The 15,455-nt window shown below is 44.0% G+C and overlaps 1 protein-coding gene across 9 annotated transcripts in view; it reads right to left on the bottom strand.

Annotated features, from left to right (window-relative positions):
• Pag1 (phosphoprotein membrane anchor with glycosphingolipid microdomains 1) overlaps positions 1-15,455 on the bottom strand; it is a 136,291-nt gene that overhangs the window by 13,894 nt on the left and 106,942 nt on the right. For all 9 annotated transcript variants that reach the window (XR_005737815.2, XR_002485172.3, XR_005737816.2 and 6 more), the window contains 4 exons: positions 9,038-9,259; positions 7,426-7,477; positions 4,052-4,148; positions 1,375-1,976 (listed from right to left, as the gene is read on the bottom strand). Coding sequence is in view for 5 of the 9 variants with exons in the window: in XM_040293912.2 (XP_040149846.2) it covers positions 1,375-1,976; positions 4,052-4,148; positions 7,426-7,477; positions 9,038-9,162 (876 nt within the window). In the remaining 4 variants the exon portion in view is untranslated. The remainder of the gene's footprint in view (positions 1-1,374; positions 1,977-4,051; positions 4,149-7,425; positions 7,478-9,037; positions 9,260-15,455) is intronic.

Below are 15,455 nucleotides of genomic sequence, written 5' to 3'. Positions count from 1 at the left end.
CAGAGCCCCTCCACCATCCCTGCTCCTAGCAACTCCCTGCAGATCAACACTCACTGTTCAAAGTTTCTCCTTCTTTAATCAAATTCCAGGTCTTTTTTTTTTTTTTTTTTGGAGTGTGGAGTACCAGAGATTGAACTCAGGGGCACTCAACCACTGAGCCACATCTCCAGCCCTATTTTGTATTTTATTTAGAGACAGGGTCTTACTGAGTTGCTTAGTGTCTCATTTTTGCTGAGGCTGGCTTTGAACTTATGATCCTCCTGCCTCCGCTTCCTGAGCTGCTGGGATAACTGGTGTGTGCCACTATGCCCAGCTGCATTTTTTCATTCTATGAACACTTTTGTGAACACTTTCATTGGTGATCTCACGGCTGATTTCATGGATAATATGAGAAGCTGGAATACATTCAGAAAATAGTTTTTCAATTTTTTTTTAGTTGTAGTGCTTTATTTATTTATTTATTTTATGTGGTACCAAGGATTGAACCCAGTGCCTCACATGCGCTAGGCAAGCACTCTATCACTGAGCTATAACTCCAGCCCCAGAGAACAGTTTTAAGAATGACTTGCTTCATGTAACATATACAACCACAGCCACGGGTCACCTCTGACCATGAACTCCAAGAAGTGTTTTAAGGCCATAATTGACCGACCAACTCTTATTTGTCCTTCTCCCTTAAGTAGAAAAGGACTTTGCTATTTTCTTTTCCCATGTGGAGACCAGAAATTAGGTATAAATTACCTAAAGCAGATGAAGCTTAGTTAAATCCCAAGAAAATTCTGTCAACTGGAAATGTGAGGTTCCAGATACCATGTTGGATACACACAGAAGGCTGTGGATTACTAAGGCGTTTTAGAGTTTTATTGAGGTCTCAATTTTACAACTGTAGGTTATTGCTTAGAAACTGTCACAAAATAAGATCTCTTGACTTATATAAAAGTATATACAACCAGATAGAACCAGCTGCACCTGAGAGTCAGCTCTCTCTATAAATGTAACTAGGCTTTGATTTGGGGGGTCCTGCAAGGGTCAAAGCCACGACCAAAGACACCGGTAAGCAGAAGAGGTAAAAAAATGTACAGTGGAGAGTCTAGTAGCCTATTTAGTTCTTAGTCTTCAAGACGAAGAAAATAATACTTGGCCCTAACTCGACACAATACAAAAACTGGAAAATAGCCAAGTAAGGTGCTGGGAGAGAAATATTTATAAACATGAGTTTTCAGAATTTTATTACTTGGAGTAGAGAAAAAAGAAAACACAGCTGACACTAAAATAGTTTTCATCAATGAACTTGCAAGTGTTTGGAAATAGTTCCCGGGAACACGTGCAAGAAAAACCCCAGGATGACCCACAAAACCAAGAATTGGAGCCTACCTTATTGGTCTCCCTGCTCCCCTCTGGGGCTTGCTCTTCTGCCTCTCCCTCCTCCTTCTCCTGAAGGTTTTCATTTGCATCCAGAAGTTTCACGGGAACAGGTGGTGGGGCCTCCTCTTCTGGCTCACACGCATTTCCAAGAATGCTCTCTACATTAACACTCTGGCGACACTTTTTGTTTCTGTCCACAGATGCATATTCAGCAAACTCCACTTTGTCCTCCGTTTGGGGACCCGGAAGCTCTTTCAAGGTGGAAGCAGACTTTGACTTGCCACCCTGGCCTCTGTCTGGGTGTCCTGATCCTGCCAGCTCCTTGATTTCCTTCACGGTTTCATACAAGCAGTCCTCCACCATGTTTTCCTGGGAGGAACTGTCCTTGAGCACCTCATAGGGCCCTTCTGTGCCTGGTCCCTGATCCCCATCCACACTCCTGTCAGTGAGCATTGTGTCCACCACACTCTCCGGGGGGATCCTGGGCAGCTCCCGACTCTGGTGACACTTAGGCTTCCCTGTGCTGTCCTGGGAGTCCAGCAGATCGGAAGCAGAGGTCTGAACTTCCTCGTAAGGCTGCATGCAGGTCAGGGTACTGTCTTCTGAAAGAACTGAGAGAGCACAAGTATCACAAGACGGATGATTCCCAAAATGACCATTACAGTGAATCAGATGTACGACCTCAGGTTGAATCAAGATGCGTGCTTTTTATTTGATACTCAGCTGCAAATTTATATGGTTGAATTCTTATATTCTTATAAGGATTCTTATATTCTTAATTTTCAATCACAGCTTAAAATGAAATTCATTCATTCTCTCTTTCTCAGTACAACATTTAATAAATTCTCCTGGCTACCATCTGGCTCACTGTTACTTTCATTACTTGATATTATTCCTAATGAGACTCCTAAAGGTAGAGTGTCCCATGTGACCAGAGGATAAAAGTGATAATTGATGGGGCCAAACTGGGAAGCTGGACACCAAAGAAAAGGGCGTGTGGCGGACACTCTCTCTGGCCCTCTTGACTTCTACCTATTGGGAGGGAGTAGTTGGTAGCCATGATCTTTCGCTGGTCATTTTCTTTTGGCAGATGTAACAGAAGCAATGTACCCTTAAGCCAATATCACAGAGGGCCTGGAAACCTCATGCCTCCTTCAGGAACTTTCTTCCACCTCACTTCCTCACCCCAACATCCCTATCTCAAGTTAGGACTTCCAAATGAGAAATTCTTGGACTGTCATAGAAATGTTCCTGTGTGAAGTCAGGTAGCTCTCCCTTCATCAGACATTTTACCAGGGCCTGCTACATACCAGGGATGGTTCAAGAAGGTGGAGATACATTTGCCCATGAAATAGAGTCCTGTCCTTCTGTTGCATACCCTGGAGTGAGTAAGTTCTTCGATGACTGTGCAGACATTTTGGGCTGGTTAGAAATAGTATCCTCCAGGGATATGTGGGAAATGACCATAAATTCCTGTGCCTTTGAACTGAACAATAACCCCCTGTGTTCTATCCTCATCCCGCCCTTTGGTCTTGTCATCTGTGCCATGGAGGACAGAGAGTGGGCACTGGTGTCTGAGACTCAGGTGTGAATACTGATCATGCCTCAGTTTCCTTATCAGTAAATGGAGATAAAGAGATGACCTCCTCCCTCAAGTGCAATGCACTGTAGACCATAAGGTCTGAAGCAAATGTAGTCACTATGTTCATCAGCAAAAGTATCCAGTGCACCAAACGGACATTATGCAGAATGGTTTGGGTGCATAGAAGACTCCAATTGCCTAGTTCATAGAGGTCCTCAGCTACTTACTATATGACCTTAGGCAAATTATGAACCTCTGTGGTTGGAAGAACAGTCCCCCCAAGGATGTCCATGTCCTTATCCCTGGAAACCATGAATATATTATGTTATACTGTGAGGGAAATTAAGGTTACAGATGAATGAATGCAGCCATTCAGCTGACCTTGACATGGAAGAGAATCCTAGACTAGCCAGGTAGGTCCAGTGAATTACAGGGTCTTTATTAGTGAAGGAGTGAGGCTTCGAATCAAGGAAAGTAGAACTGCATGTTAATTAAATAAATCTGTGTTGTTTGGAGTCCTAAGTTTGTGGTAACATGTTAGAGCAGAAATGTGGACAGTTTTCTCCTTTTAAGACGTGGGTAGCAATGATGCCCATTTTCAAGGTGCTAGTAATAGTCCTATCATTAAGAGTAACATTTCAGGGTTAGGGTGATGAGTTGGTGCCCATACCCATCTTAGAGCGATGCCTGGCACACAGAAGACAATTAATAGATATTAGATACTATTAATCCAAATGAGATTATTTGCTAAAGCTTGCAGAAATAATAAAAGAGAGTAAGAACACATTCCCTAATTTCTGACCTACAATTTTTGAGACCTACTATTTTTGCAGGTGATGGGACCTGTGTGGGAAGGTGTTTTTTTCTTTTTTTCTTCCCCAATACCAGGGATTGAATCCAGGGGTGCTTAACTACTGACATAGATCCCTAGCCCTTTTTTGTATTTTATTTAGAGACAAGGTCTCACTAAGTTGCTTAGGGCCTTGCTAAGTTGCTGAGGCTGGCTTTGAACTTGTGATCCTTCTGCCTCAGCTTCCTGAGCCTCTGGGATTACAGACGTGCACCACTGTGTCCAGCTAAAGCTGGAGTATCTGCAGAACTTACTGTCGCCATTGGTGAGTGCCCCATTCTGTTCACTGCTGGCAAGAGCGTCTGTGGTCAGGCTCGTCGCTGAATGGCTGAACATCTCCTTATCCGAAGGCTGCAAAAAAACAAATGTATCCACATTGCTAAGAATATGGACTGCACAGCAGAGAACATTCCTGGCTTTTTCTAAGACTCAGAACACCAAAAGCAAAAAACAGAGTCGTCTACTTAGATTTAAATGAAGTGAAATCAAATCAAATTGAGCATTCAGTTAACAGTCATATTATAGGGCTCACTAGTGCGGATATAGACAGTACTAACACAGACTGCTTCCACCACTGTGAAGGGTCTACCAGAGAGTGTGGTTCCAGAGTCCCAGGGGCACTGGGAATCTTCTGAGGCCATTGACAGAGCTCCCACATGGTGATCTATAAATGGCCAACACCTAAGTTGTGACATCAGCCCCCTTAGCTCAAGGCAGGGAGGGGATCAGAAGTCCTGGTGCTGGTCAGCACTGACTCCAGCAGGGAGTAGCCTCATCCTCACATCACAGGTGCTGTGAAATGCTATTCTTTCAGGTGCGCCATGCTATGAAAAACAGCACGAAGCTTCATCCTCTGTCATCTGATGAGAACAGACTTAGATCTGGTCAAACACAGAAAATGCCATTGATTTCTGAGACTATTTCAGAACCAGCCAAGCCTCTGGCTTCAAGGTTCCTAAAAGCAATCATGTGCTAAAAAAATAGCTTTGTAAACCTTTCCTATTCTCACAAACCAACACAGCACGCTTGGAGAGAAGGACAAAAAATTGACAGTTTTCCGCTGGGCTAGAATCTGTAGCTACTTCCTGGGACGACATGCCAGGCTGAGGTATTGCCAAGGGAAGGCAGAAACAAGTGGGTTCTTGGTGCACTTCTTTACCTACCCAACTGGGCCAGACAGCAGCCTGACTCAGGATCTGCCTCCCACCCCCCCCCCATCCTTTTCATGTTTTCATGGTCTGTGTGACCCAAGAGGTAACCTCAGGCTCCAGGGTCCCACATGCCAAGTTCTAATGTGAAAAGCAGAGGAACCTTGTTCAGTTGGCCTCAAAGATCATCTGACTCCTGATTTGGAATCAAATAATAATAGACATCAAATAGCCCAGGCCTAAGTTTCCAGGCAGTCTTCTGTTTCAGTTCAATGCTGCTTACATCTGCTGCCATATGAGATGGCCACTGTGTTGGGTTGTCAGGGACTTGAGATACAGATGCCAATGACCCAGAAATGATGACCTGACAGGGCAGGAGTGGGTGGGAGAGGAAGACTTCCAGGTGGACCCATAACCGCAACGTCCATCACAGCTGAAGTTCTATAATCCACTTCTAATCTTACCCTTCTAAGAGTTACGGGATCTGCAAGTTGTATGTACACGATTTGATCTGGGAGCTGAGCTCTTAAAGCCAAGCCACTTAGATTTAGATGAAATGGAATCATTGTGAGTCTGATCCGTGTGGTGTGTGTGTGTGTGTGTGTGTGTGTGTGTGTGTGTGTGTGCATGCCCATGGTGTGCCAGTGTCAGCACATGCTCCTGTGTGTGCACACTTGCTCTCAGACACACACAGTCATACAGGAGGTGCTAAGAGGGGCCAGTAGCTAAGAAGATGGCGTGTGAGGAGGAAAATGCAGAGGGCCAGATTTTCCTTTATTCAGTTGCCCCTCTCCTCCTGTTTCACCCAAGGCTGCTGCGAACCTTGAGCAGAAGAGCAGGAACTGAAGGTCTAGAACTCTTGCTTGCTGCCCTCCATTCCCAGAATTTGCCCTCCTCACCAGCTCCTAGGTGATGCTGCTGCTGCTGCTGGTGACCAGGCCACACTTGAGAACCCCTGTCCTAGAAGAAATGAGGACAGAAGTGGAAGCCCTCCCCAGTCCCACTGGGCTCTGAGGAGCGTGAGGTGTGAAGAAAGACGGAGCCCAGGCTGTGTGCATGGGAGAAACCACAGCAGCGGGGCCCCCTGCATCCGTCCAACTTTCTCTCTGGGACAATCACAGAGGTGGAACAGAGACACTGGGAACAGATGAAAAGTGGAGACAGCGTGGATGATGTGACCCAGAAACAGGGTCAAGGGAGGATCAGTGCTGAGGGCCAGGAGAGGTGTGTTGGGCAAGGTTTGGGAAGGTAAGGAAGACCTTGAGCCCCCCTGAGAGGAACCCAGAACCTTGGCTACTTCCTGACTGCTTGGGCCACAGGAATCCTGAGAATCCAGTCAGGCAGCCTGGGCTCTGACTGTGTCTGCCAGCTGGGAGTCTGATCCCAGGTCTCACATGAAGTATTTGGCTCATCCATACTTCCCTTCTTGGACCCTCTTTCCCCAACCATCTTGAGAAACGATGTCCAGGAGAGAAAGTGACTTTTTTTTTTTTTTTTTAATAAAAACTGTCAAAGGACATGGCAGGACTAGGACAATCTCAGGTTGCTCCTCTCCAGGTGGATCCCTGAGACTCTCAGAACCCATCAGAACCCAGGAGAGGCTGGGGACTGGCAGAATGCAGCAAGGCCCACCTACCCTTTAAGTCTCTGGGCCCTAGGTCTCAGGGTGAGCCTAATGATTAGCTGTTATGGGTTGTTGAACTGTATCCCCCAATTCATGTCAAAGTCCTAACCCCCAGTACCTCAGTATACGATCATTTTGGGAACACAGTGCAGATGACACTGGTTAAGATGAGGTCACCCAAGGATAGGCTAGACCCTAGTCCAATGTCTGGTGCCTTTATAAAAAGGGAAAACTTGGACTCAGACAGACATGCAGAGAGGGAAGATGATATGAAAGACAGAGAAGAAACGCCACGTGGAGATGAAGGCAGTTTGCACTGATGCCCCTACAAACCGAAGACCGCCAGGAAACCACCAGAAGCGAGGAGAGAGTTCTAGAAAAGACCTGACCTCAGAAGGAACGAACCCTGCCAACACCTTGATTTTGGGACTTTTGGCCTCCAGAATTGAGAGACAGTGAGTTTGTTACCTAAGCTACCAGTTTGCCCTTATGATAGCCCTAGCAGACTAATAACACCGGCTGGAGCCTGGCAGAGGCAAAACCGAAACATCCCCCGCGGCAGATTGGAGCCACCTAAGGATCTTTCTGGCAGTAGCACAATCCCATCTATTTCAGAAACTCTCCCCACAAACCTGGCGAAGGCACAGGCCTCGGGCCATGGCGAACATGCACCTACAGAAGGAGGGAACAGTGCAGGCAGTCACAGCTAACTCTTGCTTAGTTCTGCCCCTCAGGTCCATTCAGGTCATCAGTAAGTGAGAGAGGTGGAAAGGTGGCTGCTGTTTTAAAGTGCACACAACACACACACACACACACACACACACACACACACACACACACGGAGGCTTACACTCACCACGTTCATCAGGTTCTCATGGTCTCCACTGTGTAGTCTTGGCTTCTTTTCTCTGAAATGGAAAAATAAAATGTTGCTTGAATGCCAAAAGTGCTCCTTGAAACCAAACCCACACTACCTTTTCCTATCCTCATTCCCACCGACTTTAAGAGCCCTATTTATTTTGTTAGGAGAATGCTGGCCAGCCCCTGAAGCCGGCTGTAGGAGTCAGGGGTAGGAGGAGAGCCCGCCACAGCAAGGGACTGCTCCCTTCTCGTAAGCATCCTTTCTCCAGGAGTAGAGAACACACATTCACCATGAGAGGACCAAGGTCGGGTCCAGTGTGGAAACTGTTGACACCTGGATCACTGGTGTGAGTTATGCCATTTTTGTCTATAGAAAAATGTAGAAGGTTATCTTATCTCACAAAGTCTGTGAAGTCACACACTGCGATGGAACAGAGAAAGTAAAGAAAATACAAATTTTGGCACACCAGGAAGGGTACATGCTCTCAGGATGAGTCATTTGTACTTCGAGTCTATGGAAAAGTCTGTCGAATAAAAATAGAACTGTTTTCACCCAGGACAGTCTAAAGAAAGCTCCCGGTTGTAAAGAGGAAACCCATCCCAGTCGGGGCAAGAGAGCCACTTAGTGGTGGAGCGAGTAATTGCAGCAGCTGCTCTCTCAAGTCTAGGAAAAACCCAGTACCCAGTCACCTCTATTTCTTCATCTTCCTGGCTGGATAACCAGTCCTCAGCCATGGAAGCCCAAGTCCAAGATGGGCAGGGATTAGAAGGCTATGTGGGGTCAGAGAGTCTGGCTTTTCCCCTCCTGACAGATTTTAGCATAGGACATCATATCAGACTTTTAAGGGACACTAGTCAAGTTTCTTGTGAGGTTGAGAAGACAGACATGACCAGGGCCAGACAAACTGGTCCTCACTGGCTCCCAGCAGCATGGCTTGCATGCATCATAACTATTTCTGAATGTCTGGAGAAGCCACTCCTGGTGAGAAAGAATTTTACTTCTCTCTGAGCAAAGATCTCTTTTTACTGGGGGGAGGGCATTGACATTTTGTATGAGAGGAGAGAGACAGAAGTATAATTCTAAAAAAAAATTAAAAAATGATGCTCATGAGTATTCTACATAAAACCTCTCCCTCTTCCAGGAAAACTCATCTGCTTCTTCAGAACTTGAAGATCTACCTCACATACTTTAGATAATAAGCTCCCTCTCCAAAGCCATGTGAGAGCAAAACTCCTTAGTAATTTCCAAATAGTGGTTAAAAAGATACATGGTGCACTTGGATTTCAAGATGTCCACGGCTGGAAAAAGACAATAAAATATTGACGAGAATGTGCTCAAGAAAACAGCAAGAATTTTATTAAAAGAAGTTTAAAATGTAAGAGGAGCTCTTTGCGTTTCTTCCCAGCAAAACCAATACGGATTTTCATCCAATTAATATGGAATATTCTTGGAACCCTTTCCAGCAGAGAGAGGTAAGCTGATTTTAACATATGAGTGTGGATGCCTTTACAGTCAGATTCCAAGTTTAAGAGGCTTTTTAGTGTAAAGATTCTTCTGGGTCCAGGGAATAGGTTGAGATTCCAATTAGATACATGTTGGCTCTCACCTGTCACAACTTGTGCATAGAAAGATCAGGAAGGTGATGAGGAAGAACATGGCAACAGCTGCCAAACTTCCCCAGAGAATGATCTGCATCTGTCCGCCGCTCAGCACACTTCCTTCTGGTCCCATGGTGGGAAAAGGACCTGGCACAGCTGATGGAATGAGTCAATTCTTCAAAGGTGGCCACATGGGGGGCAGAGGGCCGTGGTGTCTTCCTGCAAAGAAACTGATGTGTTTGGAAATTACTTCTCATGACAAGTGCCAGAACCTTGCATGGATTAAGCATTCCAAGTTCCCAAACCCCAAAACTGAAATGCTCCAGAATCTGAAACTCTCTGAGTGTAGGCATGACTCCACAAGTAGAAAATTCCACACCCGACCTCACATGATGGGTTGCAGTCAAAATATGGGTGCACTAAAAACATGTCTAAAGTTACCTTCAAGTTATGTGCATAAGGTAAATATAAAACATTAAATAAATTTCATGTTTAGATTTAGGTCCCTTTTCCAAGATATCTGGAAATATTCCAAGGTCTGAAAAATTTCCAAATCCGAAACGCTTTTGATCCCAAGAATTTGGGGTAAGAGAATCCCAACCTATAGTCAGGTTCCTGCCAGAAGCAAGAACTCATAACACAGCCAGGGAGGTGCATGCAGGAAGCAAATGCGCTCTGAAACCTGACTCCAGGCAAGTCCCCATGCCTGGGGTAGCCTCTGTTTTCCTCATGTAAACATGTAAAATGGGAAAGTAGCTGTGTTTGAAGCAATGAAAGTTGTATTATCATCACATATTTGGGTGTGGATTCTTAATGTCTTCAGGTAAAGATTCCAAGTACTCCCCATTCTATGGCGAATAAATACATGTTGATTTGGATTCACTTTTCCCCCATCAGAACTGTATTAAATAATATATGGCTTTTACAAAAATGCATTCATGACCTACTCCCCACGCCATCCTTTTAGAAGGTTTAAGGCTCATACAACGAACAAAACAGAACCCCTCTCTCCTCACCTGCGTACACAGCTGTCTATTCTGAGTGTGTGACTTTATTTTCAGGACTGGCTTCCACTAAGCTGCTGTGAACACCAATAAAAACGCATTTTCAAATGAATGGCTGGAAGTGTGGGCTTGCGACTACATCCCCAGCAGCAAATCAGACCTATTTATAAACAACTACAAATTAAGCAACAGAGCTATACTTAATAGGCTTTAGTACCTGGTACTTGCTAGGGACTCTGCTAAATGCTTTCCTCATTTAATTGCTCCTGTCACCCTGTGAAGGAGGAACGGTGAGTCCCTGTTTTATAGACATGGAAGCAGAAACTCAGCAGAGAACCTACCCTAAGCATCCCTGGAGCTCGAGGGCAAGGAGGTATGAGTCCAGCCATTTGGGCCCCAAAACTTGTGAACTCTACTCCTCCAAGAAGCTCCTGATCACTAGGGGCCACCGTTCCCTGCTCCTGCTACAGTGCTTCTAAACGAGGATGGTCAGACTCCTTTCATTCAATATTTTAAGTATTACAGATAATTTACAAATATAGTGGTACAGCAGATGAACAATGATCTATGGTCAGGGAGGCTTGGTTCAGGACTATTTGTCAGTTCTAGAACATTCTCACTTACCAAGAACCATCTGGAACTTAATCTCAAGTGTCATGTATAAAGTAAGCAAGTATTTTTGTCCTCAGACAATACTCATCACAGCATTCTTGAGAAAGACTGCCGATGGATGTTTCCATGTTGGTCTGCTTTGGGGAGGGAGTGTAGATATTTGGCCATCTGAGCATCTGCAAGGGCAGCTCTGGGGTGTCTCAGCAGCACACCAGGGTGTGCCCAGAAGAGGGAAAATAAAAGCCATTTGACAAAGACAGTTCCATTGGACCAAATTTTCTGCAGGGGAAATATGATCATATTTGTTTGAATATTCCAGGTAGAAGAATAACAAAAAGTGAGGAACTAGGAAATGTTATCTACAGTGTATAGAGAGAATTCTGGGAGATAAAGTGGTGGACTGCTTTTCTCAGCCTGTGAGTCCACATGAATAGCTCCTTCTAATGCTCTATAAGATGTAAATTGGAACTTTCTGTGTAACATAGAACTTCTTTCTTCCTGTGTTTGGCTATGTGTTGTGTTTATAAACACTACAGGCATACAGTAATAAACAGTGAAATTGCTTTTGTATGTTTGTTCCTGAACAGCTGTAACTGAATGAAAATAAACACCACTTTTCTTATGATTTGTTGATGCAAAGGATAGTTCACTTTAAACCGAGTCTACAAATTAGCACAAAAATAGGTTATTAAAACATATTTTCTCTCATTCCAGACAGAATGGTAACAATCAAGAATACAAATAACAATAAATGTTGGCGAGGATGTGGGGAAAAGGGTACATCATACATTGCCTGTGGGATTGCAAATTGATGCAACTACGCTGCAAAGTAGTATGGAGATTCCTCAGAAAACCTGGAATGGAACCACCATTTGACCCAGCTGTTGCACTCCTCAGTATATATCTAAAGGACTTAAATCAGCACAATATGGTGGCACAACCATGTCAATATTTATAGCACCTTAATTCACAATAGCTCAGCTAGAGAACTAACCTAGGTGCCCTTCAACAGATGAATGAATAAAGAAAATGTGGTATATATAAACAATGGAATATTACTAAGCTATAAAGAAGAATGAGTTTATGACTTTTGCCAGTAAATGGATGGATCTGGAGACTATTATGCTAAGTGAAATAAGCCAATCCCCCAAAATAAAAGGTTGAAAGTTCTCTTTGATATGTGGAAACAAACACAACAAGTTGGGGTGGGGGAAGATTAGACAAAGGGGAAGAAAAGGGAGGGGGGACAGGAATAGGAAAGACAGTAGAATGAATCTGACATAACTTTCCTATGTACATATGAATACACCATGGTGGATCTCTATATCATGTACAACCAGAAGAATGGGATCCTAATATCAGAATAAGATGTACTCCATGCTTATATAAATATGTCCAGGTACATTCTACTGCCACGCATAATTAAAAAGATTTTTTTTTAAAATAGAAAAACAAATAAAAGCTGAAAAAAAAAACAACAACCCAACACATTCAAGGAAGCCCTGAAATCATGGTGACCTATAAGTATATGAAATAAATTTTGCACACAATCCCAGAGCATAAAACATTTTAGGAAGCCCAGACAAAAACTCTGTCTCTTGTACAGATATTTGTTTGTTACTTCCTTTGTTCACACAACAGATTCATCAATGCTTATTTATAAAGTGCTAAGTTCTTAGAAAGGAGATGGTGTGTGAATTGCTCAAAGGCAGCCAGGCGCATCCTGGCAGGCCTAGCATGGGATCTCTAGCACCTTTCTCCATGGCTGTAAGTTTCTATTCTTTCCTCTCCACTCTCAACAGGGGAGGCTGATAGAATACAATGAAATATGTGGGGTGCCAGACTATTAGGACCTTGTAGGGAGAAAGAGGACAAAAGGGGACTATTTCAAGCTCCCCAATAAAGGTGGGAACTCAGAGAAAATGTGTCCAAATGCCTGGCTTACCCCTCTTCAATCAGAATTTTCTCCAAATCTGCTGAAAGAACTTTTTCTTAAAGTTCTCGCCCTGGATAAAAATCTCACAATGAAAAGAGACCTTCTGGTCTAGGTGTCTGATCATGAGAGTTGAATCCCAAGGGACAGTGCTCCAATGGCACGGGCAGCTTCTGCCTCAGAGGCCTGCTAGCACCACTCTAGAGGAGGACAAAGGAGCCAGGGAACAGCCGCTGCCACTTATCAGATGCCCTGAGGGGGCCTGGCGGGGTGTGTGTGGAGGGGACTATGCACACCTGGCCTTTCATCTGCAAAGAACTCTAGGTGAGATTATTCCCACTTAGAGATCTGCCATTCTTTTTCTCTTGGCCTCTTTCTGCATTTATTTGCTCCATAATTCTGCTGCCCATTTCTTCTCTGGCTTTCACCTTAATTACTTTTTTTGGGTGAGTGGGGTACTGGGGATTGAACCCAGGGGTTTTTTTAACCACTGAGCCATATCCCCAGCCAATTTTATTTTTTTATTTTGAGACAGGGTTTTACTAAGTTGCTTAGGGCCTACATTGCAGAAGCTGGCTTTGAACTTGCATTCCTCCTGCCTCAGCCTCCTGAGCTGCTGGGATTACAGGTGGCACATGGCACCATCTTAAACTTTGATGGTTTATCTATAACTGGCTAGTATAGTCTCTCACTCCTTCCCCATCTATGTGTGTAGATCAACTGTCTTCCCCACGATCTGTGCAGATGACTGTCCCCTCCCAGGTGCATAGATGTACAGGTGTGACTTTTCTGCTCACCTTCTTGGCAGGGATAAGGATAGAGTCATTTGCAGACCAAATGAGCATATGATCCAGGAGAAGATGTACCATGTCTCTGAGGTTTAAAAAATACTCAGTTGTAAAACAACATCCATTTCTCAGACCATATGTGTATATATTTGTGATTTATCCAACACAGAACAAAAGAGAGCCATTTATTTTTATTCTACCTAAACTGACACTTAATTATGACACTTGAAAGCCCCACTAGAATGAGTTGCAGAATGATAATGTAATTGCAGATGTAGTTAATAATTGCCCATGAGATCTTTTTGCTTCAGAATAGACTTAATTATTCACTGTGCTGATTTAACATCATGGTCAGAGACTGTAACTTAATAGAAACCTATGGGATTGCCGAAAAAGAGGCAGCGGTACTCCCTCTGTCCTCCGATGCCCCACAATTTTAGATTACCATAGGAACTTGTTCTTTGGTCTTGAAAGGGTATTGGTTGGGGTTATGGAACCTTATAGGGGCTAGTTAAGAAGAGGGTGTGGTTAATTATTTGGAACTGAAAGCTTGATAATCTCTTACTCTTTTATGTATATTCATTCCATGACTTTAAAGAATTAGGGAAAGCAGGTGCTACTTCCAACCACAAGGTGGCAGCATAATTCCAGTCTCAGCCCCCATCAGTAGCTCCTCCTCCAAGGAGAGGGGTTCAATTATTCTTGCCTGTCTCTTATGTTTGGCATTGGAATTGTCTTCATTAGCTTGGACTATCAGCCACCCAAATCAATTACAACAGGAAAGGAAATAAAACCCAGATGAGATTAATGAAAGTTTGCAGACCAAATGACAGCCATTTACTTCTTTAGTCAAACACTCTTAACAGGTAGGTGTTCTGATCACAGCCGAGTCTACAAATAATACTTCAGCAAAGCTGGGATGGTCAGTGAGAAAACAGCTACAGAGGCGGTACTTTACAGCTCCTTTGAAGCAGGTTTAGGTCAGTAATGACAGTCATTACCACTTTACATCTGTCCAACTCAGCCCATAATTAAGGATGATGGAAACCACCTCCGCTGGTGACCCCTCACTGATGGATGAAATCAGGAGAGCCAAGTCTCAAACCCCATGGGAATTCCTCCTTCCCAGTCATTATCAGGTCTGGGAACCATGTGGCAAAATACTTCATGAGCTACAAATTAACCAAACAAATTTAACCATCACCAAGGAGCCACATTCTCTGGTAGGTCTCTGTCCTGTGAGTACATTGGTACAGATCAAGGCTAAGTATTTAAATTACAGGTAGGTGTCTTTTCAGATTCAAGGGACTGTGCCTGACACAGGCTAGCCTGATTCAGGGAACTTGGTATGAATGAGAGTAGACCCAGTCTGCTGTGAGGTGGGAAATTGAAACTGGTGCTTATTCTTCCATTCTGATAAGGGTACAAAGTTGCCCTCCCCCACCCCAGAGATTGTAACCAAGATCTTCCCATGTGCTCCTTCGCCAAGTCAGGGGAAAGATGCATGCAATGAGCCAAAGGTAGTGAAGGAGGACTTTGAGGCAAGGTTTTCTTGTGTAGTTCCCTGAATCATTTAATAATGTCACTGCAGAGCAATATCCTGACATTTCTTCCTGTAGCAAAACTTGAGAAAAGCACATCAACTGGAAACCTCTCCACCACCAGACCACAGGAACCCTGGTATCAAGACTTGCTCACAAAAGAAGAGCCAGCCATTTCTCCTAAGAGTGAGTTATGAATCCTTAGAGCCATCTGTCAGCTCAGCCAAATTGATGTTTTGTACATATAGAATCTATTGATCCACTCAGGAAACAGGAAAGTGAACCTATTTGAAGAGGGGGTATGTGTGGCTGTCTCTTGTCTTAGGGAATATATTAAACTTACATCATAGAAACAATATAGCTTACTGTTTATATGTTTTTGTTATTGTTGTTTTGCATGGTACTGGGATTGAACCCAGGGCCTTGTACATACCAGGCAAGTGCTCTATCACTGAGCCACATCCCCAGCCCTACTTTTTATAAAAGATTAGACACTTGGCTTTTGCCTACGGAAAAGCCAAGAGACAAGAGATGCTGATGGGAAATGA

This window comes from Ictidomys tridecemlineatus, chromosome 7 (genome assembly GCF_052094955.1).
Source record: "Ictidomys tridecemlineatus isolate mIctTri1 chromosome 7, mIctTri1.hap1, whole genome shotgun sequence".
Taxonomy (NCBI): Eukaryota; Metazoa; Chordata; class Mammalia; order Rodentia; family Sciuridae; genus Ictidomys; species Ictidomys tridecemlineatus.
The sequence above is the reverse complement of the archived record's forward strand: the minus strand, read 5'-3'. Positions and strand labels throughout refer to the sequence as shown.